This window comes from Ambystoma mexicanum, chromosome 10 (assembly GCF_040938575.1).
Source record: "Ambystoma mexicanum isolate Mex_15411 chromosome 10, UKY_AmexF1_1, whole genome shotgun sequence".
Taxonomy (NCBI): Eukaryota; Metazoa; Chordata; class Amphibia; order Caudata; family Ambystomatidae; genus Ambystoma; species Ambystoma mexicanum.
The window spans coordinates 1173383273-1173409134 of NC_090932.1; the positions used below are offsets into that span (position 1 = coordinate 1173383273).

Below are 25862 nucleotides of genomic sequence, written 5' to 3' on the forward strand. Positions count from 1 at the left end.
AATGGGGCTGAGGGAAGAAACAGGACTGGATGGCCTACTCGCACCATGAGAGCTCTGTGCGTCAGAGTAAGAAAGAGTGGCTGAACCAACAGGCCAACAAGAGAGCGCATTTGAGAGAATCAATGCATGAGTGAACAGAAAAGAGTGAGTGATTAAGAATAAATAACATGAGTTATAGATTTAAGTGAGTTAAGAAGGGAGCAATGAGGAAGGGGATGGATGAGGGCTTGAGATAAGGGGTTAGGTGGCAAGTGATTGAGTAAATGAGAATTGAGGAAATTAGTGAATTAGTAGAGTGCAAGCGACCAAAAACAATGGGTACATTAATCAGTGAAAGTATTACTGGGAGTTATTTTTTTTTTAAAGAAAAGCAATCAGAAAGAAAGCAATATTTAAACAAGGATACCTTTTGTCATGTTCTGCAACATCCTTGTTATGTTAGAGGCTGGGTTAGGGTGGGATGCTTTGGGGAAGGGAAATGACGTTGGAGGACAGGAAGTTCTCAGTGTGAAATGAAGCAGATTTGAAGCAAGTCGTTCTTGTGGGCCTCCGTTATTTCATAAATACACTGCGGTGCCTGCCCGCAGTCTGACACTGGCGATGAAGGCCCAGTGTCCCCAGACAAGCGGCGGGGCACGCGCAATTGCCAGGTGACCTCCAGCCACTCAGGCCGCAGAGGTGTGGTGTCATAAGCAGAGGCCTGGGCAGCCCGACACACGCGAGCGCCGGCCCGCTACTTCCAGGTGTCCTGGGTTGTGGCTGCGATGCATAGTCGCCGGCGCACATTGTACGCGGCAAGTCTGAGACCGTTATTAGACTAACACCTGTTTGTGCAAGCTCTTAGAACAACATATGCTTCTGTAGTTCTCATGTCGCTCCTTCGTAAGGAAGAGATGTCTTACACGCACAGTGTGGCTATAATGCATTTGTCAATCTGTCAACACATCAGTATTTCTTTATTTTCTGGTGATTTGTAAGACACCCACTGACAGCCACCAGAGCCAAAGAGGAAAGGGGGAAGGCATCTGTTTATTCACAGCTGCGGGGAGGTTCAGATCAGGCAAGTATATATCTGTGAAAAGCATCGGTTACTTTCTCAGACCAGGTTGAATGCATCTTGGGAAGGAGGGGATGTGTTGGCAGTGGTTGGAGTGGCCGGGAGCGGTGCTCCTGTACTTTTTTTTAGTTAAGTTTCACCGTTCCTATACTTTTATTTTTTAAATAAACCGTCCCGGAAGGACTTCTTTTTAAAATAAAAGTGTAGGAAGAATTTGAAACTTGCACTTCAGTGCACTGCCCTGAACGTTGCCTTAAACAGCAGGTGTGTTTGTTTCGGGGGTTTGGGTTGCACCTGGGAGTGGGCGTGGCGATGCTGTTTGTGGGGAGCGGGGACAGGCCAGCAGGGAACATAGTTTCACAACTTCTTTTCGTACACTTCCACCACTGTGTGTTGGTGGTGCACACTACACATGTTATTGTATGTATATGTCGCGGTGTGGCACACTGATGGCAGGAAAGCTTGTCAACGTATGCAGCGAGTCGCACATCTCTCGTTTCTGTTCAGTGTGATTTTCAGTCTAACACATTTCTGCTTCATTTTCATTGCACACACCTTTGTGGCAGTGGGACTTTTGAAATCCATGTGTAGAGTTGGCAGTTAGAGGTTTGTCAAGCTATTGATAGGACCATCTCAATGCTCACCTACTGCAATATTGGTTTCTTTGTGGTTGATGCTGTACTGCTGTGCTTATTCTTTTTTTCAGTATCCTGCTTCGCCCGCTAAATTGTGTGCTTTTTGTATCATGTTATGAAGGCAAACCACATCAGAAGGTGTGCAGGGGAACGAGACTTGTATTTCAGAAGGCCATTCTTTTGTGTTAAGTGGATTGTGTCTTTCTCTTTGATGCAGGTCCAGTTTATGTATTGTTTGCGCTAGTACAGGTGTGCACAGGATCCTGTTGTGAGGCTAGTCTTTCTGCTTGAGCAACAGTTAGTTGCAGATTGTTGTTTTGGATAGCGGTGGAATGGCTTCCCTCCGCACACTGATCAACCACTAGGATTGAGTTCCATGCAGAATCATTTGGAGCAAGACTTCTATGTGTCTATTTCTTAGTGTCTATATGACAATCAGTGCAAAACGTCATTGAAGATGTTTAGTGACCAGCAGAGCAAAAAAAAAAAAAAAAAAAGATCACAGGTAGGTTGCTTCTAGGTATTGTGGTGCGTGTGCACAATCCTGTGGTTGTGGCATGGTTTGGCGGAATTGTGGCCGAACTGATCCAACATCTCTGGTTGAGGACTCATTTTGTTCTTCCTCATGTATTGTTTCATTTTTTTTTGTGCTTTGTATTTGTGGCCTATTATTGCACTTCTCATTTACTTTGTCTTTTTTATGGAATCTGTGACCACCCTCGTGCTGTGCATCACTTAATAAAAGCCTTTTGATTGATGCCAATTAAGGAGCCCCCTTTATCTGTTGGCTCCTATCTGCTGCATCAGGGCACATTCTGTTTTACTCAAAATGTGTTTTTGTGCTATTTTGCCATATGTAATGTCAGTCTTTTATGCGGACTGTTGTGTCCCAAAACTGATTTTCCTTCAGTGAACGTGGCTGATTAAAGTTGATACAATTGGATGGACCTTGCAGAGATTCTGAAACTGCCCGCAGTCATTTGGCAATCAAATGATTAGCATGTTATCACTGTAACAGAACTTAAACAGTGGTTTCATCCATCATAGCCTATGTTTTTCTTTTTTATTAACTAGAATGATGTGATGTCAAGGCGTATGCTCTGCGAAATGAAGATGAAATTACATGGTTTCCTCTGACAGGTGGTGATGTCGCTTGTTCCGTTCTGCCACACGTAGATTGGGTTACTGTGGTGCCAGCCTTGATTCTACAAGTAGACATCATTTTCACTTGGAAAGTAGCTGCGAGGTAAAATAGCCCTTGTGAGCGAATTAGACTTTTTCACTATTTGTCAGATTGCTGCCATTTTGGCGTCTTATTTTACAACGTTTTTTTGGTCAAGTCGGTGATCTCCTATATGGATTTGGTAACTTCTGTTTCCAGTGGTTTCAAAAGGGGAGCCTACGTTATTGTTCTTCTGTACATTGTGGGGTATTTTTCGGAATTTCATCCACCCAGTGATCTTTTGCGTGGGCAGGCAGGCAGGCAGCAGGGGCTCAGGCAATTTTTTGAGAGAGGAAGTCATTACATTCTAATGTGTCAGACATTCCATGCCTGTGGAAGTCAAAATGCACGCGTATTTAAAATTCAGTAAGTAAACAACTTCTGTGGCAAAGAAAAATGTAAGTTGATTCCTAGATTAAAAAAAAAAAAAAGAACATGCATAATTCGTTTACCTTTGTTTTTCAAGTTTGAAAACAAAATAGAAGATACATTCGAATCTTGCCACTGAAAGAGGATGCAGGGACTCCGGAAGACTTCCAATGGAAATAACAACCAGCTTTTTTAAGGATACTTCTATGATTCCAGACCTGTAAGTCATATTTTACACACTGTGTGATCTTTAGAATAATTTGACTTCCTTTCTCCTCATTTTGGGATTTTCTAAAACAAATCTGGAATTTAAAAAGTCCTAAAGGGGCTTAACTGAAGTGCTGGCTGGGTGTTATTTGAAGAATGTATGAGCCTGTTGTGTGCATTTGCTGGTTGGCAGATTAAATCCCCAAAGTGATGGCTGGAAGGCTTTGAATTGTTACTACCAGCGCCACTCTGAGCAACCTTCATACCATTGCTTGTTAGCCCTTCTAGGATGTCTACAATACGTCAGGTACCCTCCTGTAACCACAGTCTTGGTCCTACCACCACTGGGAGTAGTCCAGCCAGAACTGCGGGCCTCTTGAAGGGGCGAGTTTGTGGTTCCATATACCATTTTCATGTGTTCACTGGCTGAGTACTTTTTGTATGTATCTATCATATGCATTCTCTGCACCTCGTTTGTCTGTATTCATTCTCGCTGATTATGCTCTTGTTGAGTTTCAACAAAGGTACAGCTCTCCTTGCATGAGCTGTCAGATTGTACATTTGATTTCCATATTTTGTGGTGGTCCGCCTTTGTTTTTTCTATGTTCATTTTCAGGTTTATTACTGTAAATCATAGTCTTCGAAGGGCTTTAAGAGAAATGATCTCACAAAAAGAAGCAACATCCCACTGATCACAAAAATGCAATCTGTGAGCAATAAAAAATCATGACCCAAATAAATGAGAATGGAACATGACTTTTTGTACTATAGTGTAAGTTGTGAGGAGATGGCACAAAATCTCCTTTATTTATGGTCTAAACTGGTCTGAGGAATTGCACTTTCTCATAAGATATAAACTGGAAGAGGACTGTCCACATTGCTTTCTCAGCAGTGTTTATTATTGTATAAATAGATATGTTAAGGTATCTACCCACCTATCTATCTAGTTCCCAACTGGTCTGCCAGCCCATCTATCTATTCGTCTATAGATCCTCAGGCTCAATGCCAGCCTCACATTGATCTAGTCCTGGATGTCCAGTGCTTACCCCTCCAAGACCGAATTCCTACTGCTAACCAACCACACTGAACACCCTGGCATCCAGATCTGGCTCTCGTCTAAGAACCTCAAGGGCTTCACACCTCATCTAGCCATCTGTGCAAAGTCCCCCGGGTTCAACATCGACAGCCACCTCACGTTCAAACAGCGCATAGCAAGGAAGACACAACGACTTGGTACCAACTTTCTCTCCAGCGGAAAATCAAGCTTGTCATCCCAGAAAACAACTTCAGATCTGCCGTCAAAGCCTTGGTTCTCTCCCACCCTGGATGGTGGCAACGGCTCTTTTGTGAGGCCTTTGGTAGGCCTTCCAGCGAGTGTCCGGCCACCCCTGAGATGTGACTTTTATTCTGCAGAGTGACTCATCAAAGTCTCTGCAAATTTGGCCAAACTCTAGTGCTCGATTCTCAAAAAAAGAGGCATCTAAATATAGCACAGATGATGAGCTTTTTGTAGATGCCTGATTTATGGAAATGTGCAGGTCACATTAACAAAAAGATGACTATTTCCAAAGGGGCTGTGCTGCAGCACAAAAGATTCACTATCAAGCCCCCAATCATACATTAGAGTGGTGGCTGCGCTACCGTGGGAAAGGGAGGTTTCATTGCAGGAGAATTCATTGAATTCGAATTTGTCAATATGTTTTACATTCATTTGGCAGCAAATATGTGTTGGGGTGCAGGTAAAGGTAATAACTAAGGAGAGGGAAGTGGGGGTTGGCTGCAGGGGGGTCTCCTCCACAATACGTTTGTGGCCAAATTGAATCAAAAAAATAAAATTGACGAAATCAGATACAATGATTTCTCCTTGAAGAAATCACATAGAACCTGCTACCTGAGACTATATTATGACACTATGTCAACCTTCCAGCACCCACGCAGGGGCTAGGAGCGTATTTCAACGGGGCCCTAAAGGGTCTAAAGAGCATGGTACTCTGAAATGCTGAAAAAAGAAAAAAAAACATTTCAATTTCTGCTTAAAGGATATAAATACAGTGGGCAGCAGTGGTTCATACCTCTGCTTTATCACTTAGAAAAATGCACGACAGGGTCAATACTGACCCTTCATGCATTGCACATCCCTCTGCACCTTTTCCAAACAGGCGGAGGGCAAGGTCTGTTTTCTGCGCATTTTAAAGCTCATCCGCTTTATAGCCCATTCCCTTTCAAATGGACAAAATTCCCCCTAGTTTGCGCAAATGCAAAAAGTGGGTGAAAAAGGGCATCTGAATGTGCACATCCGGTCAAAACTTTATGGGTGCAAGTGAAGGAAACGCCCCTGTGCATACCATCACTTGCACCTGGAAACATTATGAGAATAGGGCCCTCCATCATCAAGTGACAGTTTTTGTCCAGTCCTTTAACAAGGTACAGTAAGGTTTTCTGAAGATGGGCGCCAAGGAGGGAAGACGCGCATGAGCGGAGCTCCGTCTCCCGGCTCGGGGCCGCAACTATAAAGTTAGACAAAAAAGCTGCCGAGGCTCTCAAAGAGGACGGACAGGGTGGAAGCACCCACGACACAAAAAGAAGGTGAAAATTAGCAGGGGAATTTCACACGCACCATAAGCAGCCGAGGTGCAACGCTCCGGCGCCACAGAGAGGGTCCGCACAGGCCACAGTCAGCAGACGGGAGAAAACCCGCCCTGCCATCGGGAGACGAGCTGAGGGCGCACCAAGGCTGACTGGCACAAGAGGAGCAGCAAGCCCGGGAGTAACAGAGAGCGACTCGAGCGCATCCAAGAGCAGACACCAGCCCGATACGGGCAGGAGCCCCACACCCAAGGAATGGGCCAATGCATGGGGAGGAGAAGCCCAGGCATCCTGATTCCCCTGGTGGGAAAAGCAAGGGAACAGCGGCGAGCAGAGAGGGAACGCGAGGCCCGCAGGTGTAACCAATCCCCACCCCGCCGGCAACAACGGCAATACGCGGTGGATGCTCTGGAGTACTCTGGGACCCTGAGGAGAAGTAGACGGCCCAGCAGGACAGCAAGAGGGACCAGAGCCCAACGGAGCGACGAAGCAACAGGCCCCGCAAAGAGGAGGAAGAGCAGGCCCGCTTCAGACACACACGAAAGAGGCTATTTACGGCCCCGACGCGGGACAACAAGAGGTGAGGAGTAGGGCACCCCAGGGGGAACCACACACGCCAAGTGAAAACCTTACAATGCGACAGAGAGGGCCCCAGGGACAATTCAGGGAACGCAACATCCAGTGCCCACCACGGAAGCCATAAAGAAACAAGAGAAGGACCCAACACCAGAGAAGGCCCCAGGACCACCCAGGAAGGAGCATAAGAGACAAAACATCCGCGGGGCCCCATCGACATCGAAGAAGGAGATACCTTCCTAGACCCACCGGGAGAGACGCATGGCCACAGGAGAAGGGACATAACACCACTGAAGGCCCCCCGTACGCCCCAACCCAGGAGGTAGACACAGGAGAAGCAGGGAAACCTAACAAAATAGCCGGAGGGGGGGGGGCGGAGAGGGCCAGCACACCACTACATCCAGAGATGCAAAATAAAGCAAGGGCTACAGAATAAACGAGACACTCCCCCCACAATAAGAGAACAAGCAGAGCACCGGAAAGGGCATACTCAGGAGTGCAGAATAGAGGAGGAGTGCGTAAATCATTACCAAGACACACCAGACCCAAAATAAGGGAAAGGGGACAACAGCACGGCGCATAAACCGCGACCAGGGTAGGGCAAGCACACATGTCCAAAACAAGGAGCCGGCAGTCACAAGCAACAACCGCAAAAGGGAAACAGGACCAGAGCCTGGCACAATTGTGGGGAGCGGACCTGCAAGGAAACCCAAAAACTACAACCCAAAAGGACAAGGAAGAGACTGCACGAGTGGAGAAAGAAGGAGCTGACATGACCACCAAAAAAGATCTGAGAGATTGGTTTAAGGAGTTCCAAGAACAATTTATGGCCTCTATGCATACACAATGTGAAACAATGAAGGGCGAAATCAAACAAGCGGTACAAGAACAAAAGCGGATGTAGGAAAACTGGAGGAGAGGACAGACATCCTAGAGAGAACTGTCCAGAACATGGATGAGGAAACACAACACTACGCGGAAGTTCAAGAACGCCTGGCCAGAATATCTCATAACCTAGAGATACAATGCGAGGACCTAGAAAACAGGTCCCGGAGATCGAATATAATAATTAAGAACATGGTCGAGTCGATAGAAGAAAAAGACCTCAAATCCGCAGTACAACAAGTGTTCAGAGACATAATAGAGGAAGAAGAGGAAACAGAGATACACATAGATAGAGTCCACAGAGTGGGGCTGCTCCGTGTGGGAGAACCAGGTACACGCCCCAGGGATGTGTTAGTAGCAATGACCTTGTAGACACAGAAGGAGCAGATACTACGGAAGGCAAGGACGATGGAAAAGATAAGGATGAACGGGGTAAATATACACCTATATCAGGACTTGGCACAAACGACACTCCAGAAGTGCAGGGAAATGGCACCAATCACAAGAGAACTTATAGCAAGGAAAATCCAATATAAATGGACATTCCCATTCGGCCTTCTATTTACTTGGGAGGGCAACCAACAGAGAGTCACCATGTGCGAGGAAGGGCATGTGCATTATGAACATACAAGAAGATGCGGGAGGAAAAGCCCGAGCCAGAGAACCAACAATAGGACAGAGAATCCCGAGAGGATGGCAAACGATAAACACCAGAGATAAACACCCTCCTAAGAATAAAGAAACCAAGTAGACACAGCCCTCGAAGGGAGGAGAAAAACAGGAAGGAACCCACCATACACCGAGGCTAAAACAGAATAAACAAAGAAACGACCGACAGCAAGTATAAAGAGGCGAAGAGAGCCGGGAATCGTCCACGGATTCCGGAGACCACTAAATTGGATTTAGGACTCCCCACAACCTAGTTATACCTGAGTTCAAGAGGGCATGGCGCGAAGGGCAATACGCCCTAGCGATCATAGGGCCCAGAGCCCTCCTCAGGGAAGTTATGGGGATGGGGGAGGTTCTTGAAGGGGAAGTTGGGGGGGAGGGAGGGAGGAAGGGGAGGTTCGGGGAAGGAAGTTATGGGACATTCACAAGAGGTAAAGGGGATAACTACCGGCGTTCATGGCTTTCACAGCAAATCATCTCAAAAGACACAAGGAAGATATGAGACACAGAGGACAGGATGGAGCTGAGAATATTAACATATAATGTCAGAGGACTAAACTCCCCAGTCAAAAGAAAAAAGTGGAACACTTTTTACAGAAGGAGAAATTCGACATAATAATGCTACAGGAAACACACAAAGAAACAGGGAAAAGAGAAGCTCCGCCTGAAAGGATATAATCAAATACTACAAGCCAACCATGGGGAGAAGAAAAAGGGGGTCCTGATCGCAATAGCCAACACACTCAATGTGCAAATTCGAGAACATTAGCAGACAAACAAGGACGATTTCTATATACGACTATACGGATCAAGAATCGCCCACTGACACTCACAACAATATATGCCCCAAATACTGGCCAGGATGGATTCATAGAGGACACAATAAACAAACTAGAAAACTTCACCAAAGAGGAAGTGATACTAGCCAGAGACTCCAACCTGGTGTGGAGCCCCAGAGAAGACCGCTCAAGTTCCAAGCAATCACAACAGGGGACCCCGACACAATCCCTAAAGAATACGATGCAAAAACTGGCGCTAGAAGATGTATGGCGGAGAATCGGGTGAGCGACCCCAGGATATACATATAACTCTCATGGACATGGCACTAGCTCCAGAATAGACAGGCGAGCCTGGTAGGAGAAATCTAGAAGGCAGAAACGGGCTCCATATCGCTATCAGACCACGTACCCCTATGGATTACACTTCACATGTTCCGCAAACAATCTGGCCTATGGCGATGGATACTACCAAGAGAAATTATACAGGAATGAGTAATGCGAGAGACAATTAGAGAACAGATAGTGGAATATTTTGACCATATAAACACGCTGGAAATGACAAAATCCACAATATGGGAAGCCTTTGAGGCGGTACTACGGGGACAGATAATTGCGCTAAAGGTACAGAAGGACAGACAATCCAGAAAATGGGAAAATTAATTAGAAAACAACCTAGCAGAGATAAGAGAGGAAATGTCCAACAACCATTCCTTAAAACTGAAGAGAGCCTATTGTCACTTACAGGGACAGTTAGAAGCCATTCGAACCAAAAGAGCAGAGAACCAACTGATTCACCTGAAACACTGGTACGCAATGAAAGCGAACAAAGCGGACAAACCCCTGGCAAGACAACTGAAAGGGAAACAACAAAGTCAGACTGTAAAGGCACTGAAAGACAATCTAGATCAGATAAACACCAACAAAAGACATACAGGAAATATTTAGAGACTATTACCAAAAACATTATACATCAGACAAACCAAAGAAAGAGGAACAATTAGCCTACTTGAGAGATATAACACTCCCAACCATAACACCAGAGGAGAAACAACTACTGGATGAACCAAAACAGCGGAGGAGGTGACAAGAGCAATCAGAGAACTACTGAAAAATAAAGCCCCGGGACCGGTCGGCTATATGGCTGCATTCTATAAAACCTACACAGAATCCCTGTCTCCTATATTAACGGACCTATATAATACCTTTAAAGACACAGCAAACATTACAAACTCGATGAATGAAGCAAAGATACTGGTCTTCCACATGAAAGGGAAAGACCCGGAGAATCCGAGCTTATATCACCCAATAGCATTAATAAATCTAGATGCTAAACTATACACAAAAATATTAGCCAACAGACTTACACCGCTACTCCCCAAGCTGATACATCAAGAACAATCAGGTTTCATTTCTAACAGATCAACGGATGACAACATCACCCGTCTGATAGAAAAGGTGGGAATCGCCAACATCCCAGCAGTAATGTTGCCGATAGATGCGGAAAAAGCATTCGACCGAGTGGAATGGTCAATGATGTTCGACACAATGGGGAAAATGGGCATGGGCGAAACATACATCAACATGGTACGCGCCAACTATGAGCCACCCACGGCCAGGATAGCAGTAAATGGAGAGCTATAAGGGACGATCAGAATTGAAAGAGGCACAAAACAGGGGTGCCCCCTCTCCCTGCTCCTGTACGCAATCTTTCTGGAGCCACTCTTAGCGAAAATCAGAGCCACACCCAGCATCAAAAGAATAGATATGGGAGGGGTATCACATAAAACTGTGGCAAATGCGGACGACATGATGATGACCCTAGCGGACCCGGTGAGGTCACTAGCCCATCTCACACAAGACATAGAAAAATTTGGAGCCATATCAGGATTGAAGGTAAACAGGCAAAAATCAATGGTAATGGCATTGGCTGGAGATGAAAAAGAAATCCATAAGTGGGCAGAGGCACTACACCTAAAGGTGGAGGAAGAAGGGGTAAAATACCTCAGAGTCACCATGACCAGCAATATCAAAGCTCTATACACAGGAAATTACCCGAACCTCCTAAAACAGGTGGGAAGAGACTTGGAAAAGTGGAATCCACTATCAATTACATGGTGGGGCAGAATAACAGTCATCAAAATGACAATCTTACCCAGACTACTTTACTACTTCCAAGCGCTCCCCATACGGATCCCTCCCACATTCTTTAAAACACTCACCAAAATGATATCAAAATACATATGGCAGAACAAAACAACAAGACTATCAAATCTAGCACTCACGACACAAAAATCAGTGGGGGGGCATGGCACTCGCTCACTTTTGGAAATATTATGAGGCAGCCCAACTATGGATCTGGAAGGAATGGATCCCAAACAAATCAGAGAAGTTATGGGAGACTCAGAAAAGGGCAGTGGCAAGGACAAACCTACAGCACTTACTCTGGCTGAGCCCCGAACATAGACACCCGAATGTTCGAATAAGCGAAATCATGAGCGCCACCCTGGAAGTATGGAACAACGCAACCAAAAAAGAAACACTAACAATAGGCCCGGCCCCCTTTATGCCCCTATTTGAGAACCCAGAATTCCAACCGGGCACGGAGAAAGGAGCATTCCAGAGTTGGATAGAAGCGGATTGTTCAAAGGTGGGGGGCATGTGCGAAGACTAGCGAATCAGAACATACTTGGAATGTAGCAAACTCCTAGGCCTCACAGAAAGGGACCGATTTAAATACGAACAATTCCATCACTGGCTATCCACTCAGAGAATAACACAAGTGGCTACAAGACCTCTGACCCCATTCGAATCATATATCATGACACAACCAGGGACATAAAAATTCGTCTCAACCATGTATAAATTCCTAAACGCCCAAACAGAAGAAACAAAATGGCACTATATGAAGAAATGGGAAACGACATTAGGAAAAGAAATCACGAGAGAAAAGTGGACCTATATCTGGCAAATAATCCCAAAATGGTCGAGGGCGATCCAAACAAGGGAAGCATGGACAAAAATCATTATTCAATGGCACTACACCCCGGAAAAGATACACAGTATGTATAAAACAGCACAAAACAAATGCTTGAGGGGCTGCAATGCGGTCGGCAGCTGGAGACATATATGGTGGGACTGCCCAAAATTACAAACCTTCTGGACGGAGATGAAGGCCCAAATGCAGGAAATGTTTAAAGGCGTAGAAAACCTAGGAGAAGAGGTATGGATGTGCGGTCTGTGGGATCCCAAGGATAGGACACTGACAAAAACACAAAAGAGAAACTTCATGGGACTCCTTTCAGCAGCCTGGCTAGCAATATCCCAGAAATGGAAACAGAAGCTGCCCCCATCTAATTTGGAATGGTTGCAGAGAGTCTGGACACATGTAGCGATGAAATGCATCACCTATAACATACAGGGGGTCCGTCAAAACTTCAGATCTGACTGGGGAGTGGCGATAGAATACCTGCAAAGTGACTATATGCTACAGTGGTGCCCACGTCGAATACAAATTCTGGACATGTTTACATGAAGACATGAACTCTAAAGGAACACTATAGAAACTTTAAGAATGGACTGCCGGTGGGGGTAAGGGAAGGGGGGGTAGGGGCGGGAGAAGGGACGATGCAAACCCCAATCTTCATGTTTATGAAATGCAAATAAAAATACCTTTAAAAAAAAGAAAAAAACAAAGTACAGTAATTATTACTGCTACGGGTACGATCCTTAAAGGGAAGGCGCTAACATGCCGTATAATGATGGGCAGCTGCGAGATCTAATGGACCCAAAGGCCACCCGTAGAGGCCTATGTGAAGTGAAATAGAGACAAAGGAGGGGCTGGGTCATGGAGTATCAGTGCTCTGCCCTGCTTGGTTTAAAGGCACATTTATATGAGTCCGGTAAATTAAATAAAAGGAGTCAAATTCACAATTTAACGACTGTTCAAAAAGGTTTTAATGGTCCCATGTGGCATGGTCAATACAGCCGACACGTGTTTCGACCCCCACTGAGTCGTCTTCAGGGCTGTTTGCTAAATATACATAGTATCAACAAGAACAGCAGAAACCAAGTTCAGCATATTGCACAATTAGCACAGTGTGAAGTAATATTGAACAAAACATATGTTGCAAAAGAAATTTTACAAGAGCAAATAAACAAAAAGTAAAAAAAACAGATTACATACCCCATGGTTGTTGTCACACGAGAGAGGTATTTGAAGAAGCGGGTGAAAACAGAACAAAGACATTGATCATGTTATTTATGGATTCAGTATTACATTGCAAAGCAAAATTAATAGCTCACCCGAGGTTAAAGGTAAAGGACTCAATGTATTATGACGTAAAACAGCTGGTTTGCTGTAAACGCAGAGAGTAGGTGATGGGTGCATACCTCTCCCTGCCAAGCACACCCACTTATCTCAGAGAATAGATGTTTTAAGATGCCGAGTCAGTTTCGATAGTGCTAGATGACAAGTGGTGAATGCCCATTGAAATGTTATAACAAGCTACCTAGCCCATGCCACAATCACCGCACCCTATTTATGTGTCTAGAAACATAAGTCTAATCAAAGCATGAAATGAAACCGCTTACCCAGTCCAAATGTAGTTACAGTCCCTAAAAAATAAGTCAAAACCTATAGGTACCAATGATGAATTTGCATGGTAATGAGTTAATGGTTCTATGTCATTTCATCTCGGGATGATTTTTCGCAGGGTTTTTTTACCGTGAATTTTTCAACGAAAAAACTCATTGAACTTTTATTTTTTATTTTTGGGGGCTCCCCCACGACAATCCCCCCGTCAACTTTTATTTTGTATATGTTCCCAAACACCCCAAATAGGCATCGTAAAACATCTATTCTCTGAGATAAGTGGGTGTGCTTGGCAGGGAGAGGTATGCACCCATCACCTACTCTCTGCGTTTACAACAAACCAGCTGTTTTACCTCATAATACATTGAGTTCTTTACCTTTCACCTCGGGTGAGCTATTCATTTTGCTTTTCAATGTAATACGGAATCCATAAATAACATTGTCAAAGTCTTTGCTCTGTTTATACCAGCTTCTTCAAATACCTCGTGTGACAATAACCATGGGGTATGTAATCTGTTTTTTGACTTTTTATTTTCCTTGTAAAATTTCTTTTGCAACATATGTTTTGTGCAATATTACTTCACACTGTGCTAATTGTGCAATATGCTGAATTTGGTTTCTCCTGTAGTTGATGATACTATGTATATTTAACAAACAGCCCTCAGGACGACCCAGTGGGGGTCGAAACACGTGTCGGCTGTATTGACCATACCACATGGAACCATTAAAACCTTTTTGAAAAGTCATTAAATTGTGATCTACACACAACGGGAATTTGACTCCTTTTATTTAATTTACCAGACTTATATTAACGTGCCTGTAAACCAAGCAAGGCAGAGCGCTGATACTCCAGGACCCAGTCCCTCTTTTGTCTCCCTTTAACAAGGTACCCCCTGAGTCTGCAGGTGTCCTAGGCCAGGTGCATTCAGTTGGTGGGGAGCACGGTTTCAAGTGGGCTGGGTTAGCAGGTGCGCAGCCAGGTAATCTCCAAAAACTGCTTTTCCACCGGGCTCTGCCAGGGCTCCCTCAATGCTGATTGTTCATGCAAATTCTTCTACTGCCACAATCATTACAAAATGAGAAGTAAACTTAAGTGCCTCATTACGAGTTTGCTGTTACTGGGGCCTGATATCCCGATTTTACTGGGATATTACGGGCACCTGCAGCGGCGTTAACTTCCAATTCCATGGAGTGAATCACCAGCCCTGCTATTACCGGTGCCGGTGATCCGAGCAATTCTCTGCTGGTAGGGCCTGGACTCCCAGCAGGTCAGGCCTGCCTGTAGTTCATTGGCCCTACCGGTCTGGTAAAAATGCCAGATCCGGTATTACCAGCATTTTTCTTGGGCATTTTTACCGGACTGGCACACTCGTATTGAGGCCCTTAGTGTAGTTTGTTGGGTCCCAGTTCATTCCATCAATGTATTTGTGCAACAACCATGTTCTTCAATGTGGTAAGAGTTGGACTTGGGGATCGCCTCAGGCAGCCGAAATGGGGAAACGACACTGCACCGTGCCGAGGTACATCTCTCTTTGCTTGCTTTGCCCAGCCCACAGTGATTCATTGTGGCCGGGAGGTACAAGCCGACCCTTGGCAGTGTGAAATCCCCTCCTGCTGTTACACACTGTTAGTTGAAGAGGGCAGCAAATACATTTCTATACATTTTAAAGCATCAGGTAAGGGAGAGATCAGATGCAGGAAAGGTGAATATCTGGCAGGGGGAGAAGTGAAGGAGGTGAGAAAGATCACTTGCTGGATATTGAGGTCCAGGTAACCTGGAGTCGTACCAAGCAAAGAAGGCCGGGAACTAGAGAACTCGGGACATAGAGAGACGAACCAGTGGGGCCGAATGTGGAGCAAGGCCAAGATGTCAGGGCTGAAACCATTGATAGTCTTACTGGCCTTGGGGTAAAGAACCCATTGGTCAAGTGTGTTATCAGGTATTAATTCTTCAAAAACATGTCTATTCCTTCATAGTATTGACTTGTGACTGTATATGTTTGTGTGCACCACTTTGATTGCTGGTTACTAAGTTCAGATGTATTTCAATCTACAAAAATGTTTATGTTGCAAACATGAATACACGTGCATGAGAGTAATTTGTCCAGTAAACGCAGCATGTAGCTTCAGCACCCTTGCGGAAAAAGGTGGAAAAAACAGGGAAATCACCCTTGTGTGACAACCTGAGTACATAGAAGGGTGTGATAATGCGGTAACGGAAGGTTTGGCCGCGGAAGAATTGGTCGAATCCGATTTTCATCTAATTCTTTTAAACAATTTTTGATGCAATTATATATTGTGGGTGGGTTTAGGTGAATAACTAATGAGGGGGGTTTATGGTTCGGCTGCAGGGAATCTTCCCCCGAAAATATTTCCGGCAAAGTCCTCCCCCAAAAAACATTTGATTAAATCGTTTCCGACCAAAAAATCCGACCAGATCACATAGAACCTGGGAACGCAGGATCTGCATGGATTGCTGCTTCCTTCACTGTGCACAGTCAATGTACATCCTCCACTGTTTACAGGGGTGGATTAGAATTGTGGAAAAGAGTGTGACTGCCCTGGGGCACAATAGTTCTGTCTTTTGTCTGTTGTTCCAGCGATGGCAACAGACTGAACACATCCTTCTAATCCAGTTCCTGTCGCCATGCATTCTCGTTTATTTTTTTTCATTTTAACTGCTGCAGTTGCAAGGATGGGAATCGCAAAGAGGAGGCAGCACGCAAAAAGGAGGCGCAGCAGACCCCCCCCCCACATACCTTCAGTATTGCTCTTCCAACCTTCTCCCCAAGGAACTTCTTGAAGGGAATATCTTCCAGCTCCACCACAGACACCGAGTGGGCCTTGTCACACAGGTAGGCCGCCACTTCCATGCCTGAAAATACAGTGGACGATGAGAGTGTGAACGTGAGGCCAGCAGCCTCTAAAGTTAGAGACTGATGAACGGGAGGCAGAGCTCATAATAGGCAGAGTAGTGAAGTGCATGCAGAGATGACAGAAACAGCAGGTAGGCTATTAGAATGGGCATAACGCTCAGTGGGTTGAGGGCTTGCTGTAGAGATCTTGGTAATTTGGGTTCATGACGGGGCTAAGACTCTTTCATTCATTCAAGGTCGATGTACGGTGGACCATTGAGTTATTTAAGCACCAAGAGCCAATTCAATCTTTACTGAGGGCCATAAAATGATTTGTGTTTCTTTTACTATATTAGACTCTACACATTCAGGTGTTTTTCTTTTGTGGTGTATAAACTATATCAAATCAGTTATGACTTCTGACTCATTTTCCAATATCCTGGTTATGAAACCCTTCCTTTGTAATAGTGCAAGCAATACCTAGAAGTTCAGAACAGAGTGGGGATACACATGAACACATTAGACTGGATTGTTCTAGTGCTAAAGCGCTCAATAAATACCATAATAATAATAATAATACACATTTTTTTTAAAATGTATAATGGGTTATTTGTGAATTTCGAGATTATCAAGACTAACAGATGAAGTCTGTGGGTGGGTAAGATTGCTAAAATCATAATAAAGTAGTAGGTATGTGAGAGGTCCCTGTAGACCTGCTCTAATCCTACAAGCCTTCATGGTCACCAAGATTTATGTCCATTGGATCATTATTGCTATGTGCAAACTGAGTCCGTATAATGGACTGGAGAGGACATTGCACGTCAAGCCTTTGGAAGAATGAACCTTGAATAAGACAATATGCTTTACTATGGTGGGGGATTGGGAAGCCTACTAAATAAAAGAAAAAGGGAAATCCCAAACACAAATGTTAGGAGGAGGAAGCGCATCAAGGACAACGGAAGCTCTTCCAAGACGAAAGCTATGAATGGTCATCTTAAAAGGGGTGCATGAAAACTCAACCAAGTTGGCCGATATGGGAGCCTCCATCAGAAAGAGGATACCAAAGGTCATTAAGGTCACCATTTATTGAAACTCACTTAAGAAGAACTACAGGGAAGGGCATCTTTGAAGGATGACATGGTCATTGTCCTCGTCCTCAAAGAGGAGAGATGGAAACTTACCCAAGATGAATGGTATAAAAGCCTTCAGTACCGTAAAACAACAATGATGGAGATCACTTTACAATGACACCCTGCAGGCGCAGGGAAGCTAACCTTAAAAGTAAGAACGGGACGATCCACTTAGAATGGGATACAGAAGTTCCACTTAAAATGGGCATATCTAGTCTCACCTTAGACAGGGAGTAGGGAAGGCCAGTACAGCGACTGGATATAGAAGCTCAGCTTAGGAAGGACATGTGTGCCAACATTAAAAGGGGGATACAGAAGGATCCCTTAGAAGGGACCACAGAAGCTCATTTTAGGAAGAGGATATCAGAATCCAAATGTATGTGCGCTCCTCAACCTTCTCTGTGATTGGAAACAGGGGATCCTCACTAATGACACTGTGCGGCCTATGAACCATACGCAGAGGCATGTGCAGTGATGTGGAGGCAAGACCCCACACTGGAGGAAAAAAAATATGCCAGATGGTAAAAAATGACAAAAAAGAAGACATCATGCAATGGAGCACAGCACAGGAAATATTGAATTGATGGAACAAGAAGAATTCAGCATGACCTCCTCTCAATGAAGCAGCCTTTTATACTGCTGGCTCGGCCACCGACATGAAGGGAATGCGCAACTGCCATGATGGCCTGGGATCCTTGCCACCCATCCATCTAAAGTCATAAAGGACTGCAAATATCTTAGCACTGTAAATAAAGGGGCAAGCTCAGGAGCAATGCCAGATGCCTGATCCAACCTGCAAACACGCACACCTTCTGCCACTGCGCGCATCAATTGTGTGTGCTTGGGTTCAGCAAACCCAATTATCATAGCCCGATCGCCAGCATTAACACATGCATCCACAAACATGTTCAACACTGCCACACCAGGCCATACTTAATACAACAGCCTGTCATGATAAACTTTGAGCATGAGAGAATTCACCCTTTCATAGTAGTTTGGCAGAAAATGAGTGATTAAACCACAGGACATGAGCAGCAGGTTCCCAAGACTTACCACTAGCAGGGTAAACTTTCTACCCAACCAAACACTGGATCTTTCAATTGCAAATACAGGAACAACAGATATTAAATGCTTCAAATTCCTCATTACCAGCCACCAAAACAGAGTTCAATTTATAGAATATATTTCCACCTGAAATACATGGAAAGCGAGTTGGATCTTCCAATCACTAGGCTTTGGGCAACCGTTTCTTTTAATCATTGACGTTAATTGCTCTCCCTTTTCTTGTAATTTAGGTCCCCCATAACAACTCCCACCCAACCTGCCAGCCCATTCCCCCTTTCTCTCAGCCGTCCGTCCCCCCTTACCTCCTATCTATGTATATATCTGTTTGGTGGTGGCAATCAAACTGCCACAACAAAGAAGTCCACTTTTAAAATGGTGCAGGTAAAATGACTGCAGACCTCTTTCCACAAAATGCAAAGATTACCTTCAACATCAAAAATGACCCATAAGCAGATGCTCTTTTATATCCAAAAGAGCTGGACAACTGAGGAAGTGGAGCAGCCTCACCCAACCCCACAATGGAGGTTGGTGATCTTGTTTTTGGATGCCTTCCCAGAAACCAAACAGTCCCACACACCAGGAGTCCCTTGTCTCCACACTACGGACTCAACGCTTATGTCAGCAGGCTGTGAAGGGTGCCTATCACCAATGGGTACCTCCAAATCAGTAAATATGGTGATGGAGGCTCTAAGAATTAAGCCTTCACCTTATAATTTCCCACATTCATGCAAAATTGCATTAGGATCACTGACTCCATCAACCCCTGAAAGGATGCTTGGCGAAAAACCTGGGCAAACTCATTCTTGATATCATCCTTCCGTCACCCAAAAGCACATACTTTGTCTTTGCCAATCACCAAGACTTGTGAGATGAGATGCTCCTTCTTCCTTCACTTTCTACTTATATTATTATCCCCCGTTTTACTTGTCCCCCCTCTTCTGAGCAGCTCCCTGTTGTCTCCCTGCATAGAAATAAAAAAATAAAAAAGCACCATCTGATGAAGGGCCTCGGGTGGCTGGGACAGCAGGAGGGGATTGTGCATTCTCGCCCGCTGTTCCAGCCACCTGATTGGCTGAGCACCCTTACCCGGGTGCGAATGAATCAAAAACCAAGGCAAAGCTCTGGGCAACCCATCAGAGTATCATTTTCCAGCCTGCGATACCATTAAAGAAGGGAGATAATGGATTGCACTTTAGGAAGAGGATATGGAAGTTCAATTTGAAGTAGGATATTGGAAATCATTTTAAGATGTATAGATAGTAGTTATCACGAGCATGGAGATGAAATATAATCCAATCAGAAGGAGAGGGACTCCAACACAAAAAAGTGAGGGTGAACGATCACGTCGTGAAGGACGAAAATTAAGCATCACCTTACAGGGAGAACGGAGCACATCTGAGAACGGTTGGAGGAATGGGATAGAAGATTTCCCAAGAAAGAAAACAGGAAAACTTATATAATTCATTAACTTATGTAAGGTTGAGGAGAAAAAGCCAAATTCACCTAATGAGCAATAGTCTCAAGATTCAAATCGCTGCAGAAGGAAGGGATGGGAAAAACACTTGAAATAGAGGAGGGGAATGTGCAGATAGCTTGCCTAAGGGAGGGAAGGAAAAAGGAAAATGTAAACTAAGAAGAAAAAAGCTCACACAGTGCATCCAAGAAGGGCAGGAAAAGAAGCTCACCTAAGAAGGATGCTCCAATGATAACAGCGTTCTTACTCATCGCCAGCTTCACCACCCAGTTGGCATCTTCAGGCGTCCGGATGGTGAACACATTGTCCAGTTCCTTCCCTTTGCAGGTCAGCGTTTTAGGCCTTGGGAAAGAAAGGTCTGCATTTTAATACATTTATTTACAATTTGAGTCATGTTTGCCTTGTACATCAATTATGTACATCTGCCTAGCAAGTATTTGCATTGCTGGACCAAATGGGTTAATACAAACGGCACACAAGTGGTTAAATCAGACGCAGGAGATGTTTGTTCTCTCATTGTTATGAGCTGGTGCTGGGCTTGGCAGGGAGGGTGGTTAAAAGAATGAACATCTATATTTCACTGCTGTGACTAGATCAGGACCAGTGATCTCATTTATGACTCCTAAAACTAAGTGGCACCTCATTTTCTCTTCCACTGACAATAAGGGCCCGGTTACTGATGGACTGATAAGGCCCCCGCTCGTGGAGCTGCCCTAGATGTTTACTTCATATTCCATTAGCACCTAAAAGTACTTTTAATCCCTCAATTCAAAACCATATACTCACAACCTTTGAGAAGAAGGTCTTGGAAGACTTGAAAAAACTGTTTTACATCCAAAGAAAACAGCAATTTTTCCAAAACTGAAAGCGTGATTCTAAAAAGACTATTGGATAATCAAGAAATCATCTTTAAACCTGCAGATAAAGGGGGAGCCCTTGTCCTTATGGACAAGAGTGATTACATAGATGAAGTCAACAGACAACTGAATGACAAAGAGACCTATAGAGAAATGAACTTTAACCCAACAGACAAAGTACGGACCCTAATTACTGCGATACTAGATGAGGATTTGGAGAGAGAAGTCATCAGTGAAAAAACCTACAACTTTCTCATGAAGGACCATCCAATCATGCCTGTCTTCTATATATTACCGAAAGTGCACAAAAGCCTAGAGAAACCACCCGGGAGACCTATCATTGCAGCAACAGAGAGCATTCTGGAACCACTAGCAACATACCTTGACAAAGTCCTACAACTTTTGATACAAAACAGTCCCACTTACGTGAAGGACACAACTCACTTCCTCACAGTACTGAAAGATACCCAGTTTGTAAAAGGCCGAGCCACACTATTTACAATGGACATCAGCTCGTTGTATACTAATATCATACACAAGGATGGCCTGGAAGCAGTGGAATGGCTACTATTAAACTGAGAAACATGTCTGGGAGACAGGCTCTTCATACTTACATTACTAAAACTGGTATTGAATAATAACTTCTTTAAATTTAAAGACAAACACGACCTACAAATATCAGGAACAAGCATGGGGGCAGCTATGGCCCCATGCTATGCAAATGCATTCATGCTATATCTCGAGACAGAGCATGTACTTAATTTTCCTCAATGGCTCAGACATCTGTTAACGTTTGTCCGTTATATCGACAACATATTTGGGATCTGGATAGGGCCTTCGGATGAATTAGAGGAATTCTTCTCTATGATGAACAACATGAACAGACGGAATAAATTCACAACCCAAACCAGTGACACAAAGATCAACTTCTTGGATGTACAGATCTATTGGGAGACGGACCGTCTGAATACAAGAATCTTCACAAAAATAACGGATACAAATAGCCTTTTGATAGCAACAAGTTTTCACCCCCAACGGACATTGGAGAGTGTACCCTAAAGTCAATTTCCTAGATATAGGAGGAATATCTCAGACACAGAGGAGTTTAAACGACAATCTAAAACCTTGGAAACAAAATTTATAGAGAGAGGGTATAAACAAAGTAGCATCAGCAAATTAGCCACCAAAGTGGAGACGATACAAAGAGAGACTTTATTTGAAACCAAACCGAAAAAAACGGAAGGACAGTTAGTCTATTTAACTACGTACTCCCTACAAAGCAAGACAATTAAAAACATCATTAAGAAGAACTGGCCTATGCTACAATTAGACCCTCAGCTACAACATCTCTTTTCGGAAAACCCTATTTTTGCTTACAGAAACAGCAAATCCCTACGTAACAGCCTGATAAAAGCTGAGATGACAGATGTCCCAAGAACAAAGAAACAGCACCGGGGTACCCATCTGTGCCATAACTGTCAACATAGCAGCAATGTGATTACGGGCACTAATATTTCACACCCATACTAAGTGAAAAGCATTGAACTCCAACATTCATGCACATGTGATGTCACTAATGTAGTGTACGCTTTAAAATGTCCGTGTGGACTCTATTATGTAGGCATCACCACCCGCAAAGTTAAAATTAGATGGACCGAACACAAATCCAATATTAGAACTCAGAACACCAAATCGCCTGTGGCAGCACACTTTAAAGAACATAAAGACACTACTGCACAACTTAAGTGTGTGATCTTAGAATAAATCAAAGTAGCCTCCAGAGGGGGTAATTTACAGAAAAGATTGCTACAACGAGAGATATTCTGGGTTGATAGACTGGACACTTTGTACCCAAGAGGAATAAATTGTGACTTTGATTTAATGTGTTTTTCTAATTTAATTGCTATTACTCAATGCCTCTGAGCAAACACATTGTGAGTGGAATATCCAACAGGTGATGTACACCATCTATAAGACTCGAGATATCCATTTTACCACATGACATGTTTTCTGTAACTTGTTACCATTCCACAGAAAATATTTTCACCATATAATATAACCCAGTTTGGGTTTTCCCTACCACACCTCCAGTGCGAATTGTAATGAAGTAATGCATGAGAGATGCATCTCACAACGTACAACTCACGACCCGGGTGTACTGGAGGAACGCTGGGATAATTCTCAGTGTTCCGACCGCACTGCACTTAGGGTCGCATAACATTTTCTTTTTACAGTATTTGTATTTACTTAAGAATGATAGCATGATCTTTTCCATTTGCTCTGAGATCATACAGCGACTCTCAGTAATCACCAGACAAACTCACCAAGATGCAGTGTGCACAACACGCAATACTGCCAGAGAATTGAGACATACAGTAACCCTTGCTACATAGACTCGTTCTATATGCCCACACCAAGATGGCGGGCGCTACAATGAGATACACGCATGCGCGTGGCCGCCATAGTGACAAGGATATACTCTCGGGGGCGGCTTCTGCATACTTCTTGTGAAACGAGTAGAACCCGACGAGTAAGGTAAATGAAATAGAGGCAATATTTTGTTGCAGCATTACTCCATACCATTCAAAATTCACTCAGCCGACTTACAGACACACAGACACCATACGATGTGACAAGCGTTTAGATAATGATAATCCCCAGAGCATATACAAACATACGCGTAACGGCGTAAAGCACACTCGAGATTACGGCTTGATTCGGTTCTCCGCAAGAGCATACACATAAGGCATACTGACACCGTAGTCGAAATTACAACGTTCTGCAATTGCAGATTAGCTGATATTGATTCTTTATTTACAGAACCTTGAAACACTCCCTGTGGGTGATCGATAAGACATCCTCCTACATAAAAGTTACTTTGGAGAGATCACACTCGCCCGTGCGGTGAGTATCTCTCTTTTAACCCATTAAGCATATTTAATTGAAACGTATGATTTACATCGTAAGGGATGTAATCCGAAGAGTTATACAATTTGACAACTAACAGTTTTACATCAATCTAATAAAACCATGCTAGATGTATTAGATGACATGATGCTAAATCTATATAATGAAGCCCATATCTGTCTTACCCACAGAATGGACCCTACCTTTTGGAACAGATAACTTTAAGGCCCTGAAGATGAACTTTTTAAAGTTCGAAACGCGTTGGCACTAACTACAAAACATCATCCCAAGTATCCTCGGTTCCTTGAAGTCTACTCAGAACCCCATGCTCGATCTCTCGTCTGCCTTTGACACTGTCAACCATGCCATCCTGCTCAACCGTCTCCGTGAGAACCTGGGTATCACTGGTCAGGCTCTGGCATGGCTGACTTCTTTCCTTTCCAATCGACCCTCCCAGGTCCAACTTGGGTCCTTCCTCTCTGACGTCTTCTTCTCCACCTGTGGTGTTCCCCAGGGATCTAATCTCTCTCCCTGGCTTTTCATCCAGTATCTGGCACTCCTTGCCCACTGCATCGTCGCCCTCTGCCCCAACTTTCAGTGCTATGCGGACGATACCCAGCTCATTTTCAGGCTACCCTCGGCCGCCTCCTCTCCTTCCCTCATCTCTGACTGTCTGTCTGCTATCCAGGAATGGTGTGCCGCCAATGACCTCTGCCTTAATGCCAGTAAGACTGAGATTCTACTCATCGGCACACCCACTCCCTCCTTCCCTGCAGCGCTCTGGCCGGCCTCTCTTGGCCCTCTTCCTGCTCCTACCTGCAAGGCAAAAAACCTTGGGGACATCTTCGACTCCACACTCTCCTTCTCTCCTCACATATCTGACGTCTCTAAGAAGTCACACTACCAGCTGCACCTCCTCAGAGGTATTCTTCCCTTCCTCTCCTTCCCCCAGAAGCTCACTGTCTCCCGAGCCCTGGTTCTCTCGAAGCTGGACTACTGTCACAGCCTCTATCTTAATCTGCCTGCCTCCACTCTCCACCCTCTGCAACTCATCCAGAACAGAACTGCGAGACTTGTCCTTGGCCTCAAGCCCAGGGACCGTATCGCTCCAGGACTGAAATCTCTACATTGGCTCCCAGTGGCTGCGAGGATTAAGTTCAAAACCCTCTGCATTGTCCACAAGGCCTTCTGGGGCCTGGGGCCTAAATACCTCCAACTCTCTCTTCCTAAATATCTTCCTTCCCGAGCCCTTCGCTCATCCGTCTCCAACTCCCTCAGGGTCAGCCGCTTCTCAAAGCAACGAGCTGGGGGTAGATCTCTCTCCGCGGCAGGGGCCTCCCTCTGGAACAGCCTTCCTGCCTCCCTGAAATTTGAGGAGAACCATCTCTGGTTCTGGAAGCACCTCAAAACCTTCCTCTTTGCTTCTGCTTTCTCTGTCCCTCTCCCCTTCTAAATTCTTCATTGAAATTGCACTGAATCTGCAACTGGCCCACTCTCACCGACCTCTGTCCTGGGCCCAGTCACTCTCCACTTGCACTGCCTCCCTGGCAACCCCTGCACTGCGGGACTGTCTCTGTATCCCTACAGCCCCCCCTTCCCAGCACTTCTGCACTTACCTTGCACTTGCCACCAGCTGGCCCTATTTATTTATTTTATATATTTTTTTATTCTACTTACTTGTACTGCACGTCCCCCCTCCCCTTCCCCTTGCACTTTTCCCTTCACCTACCCCTGCACTTGCACGGTCTGAATGATACCTGGCCTAGTAGGATCGTTGTCTGTCTTCCCCTTGTTCCCCCCTCCCTGCCTCGTCGCGCCTTGAAACACTTGTGTATAGGCGCGTTACAAATGCCATATCATATCATATCATGGAGTCAATGGGGAACCGACAGATTGTGAATTGCTAGAGACAACCTGATTGTCTTCCTAGTGTTAGCCCTTTAATCGAATATCATATATGTATAACACAAGTTATACTTGAACTTTATGTTTACACTG

General features: G+C 44.6%; 1 protein-coding gene across 5 annotated transcripts in view; it reads right to left on the reverse strand.

The window, feature by feature from the left end:
* The window catches only part of AIFM3 (AIF family member 3), a 479089-nt gene that overhangs the window by 155728 nt on the left and 297499 nt on the right, over positions 1 to 25862 (reverse strand). For all 5 annotated transcript variants that reach the window (XM_069619126.1, XM_069619124.1, XM_069619123.1 and 2 more), the window contains exons 13-14: positions 20312 to 20442; positions 16336 to 16451 (exon numbers count right to left, since the gene is read on the reverse strand). In XM_069619126.1, coding sequence (XP_069475227.1) covers positions 16336 to 16451; positions 20312 to 20442 — 247 coding nt within the window. The remainder of the gene's footprint in view (positions 1 to 16335; positions 16452 to 20311; positions 20443 to 25862) is intronic.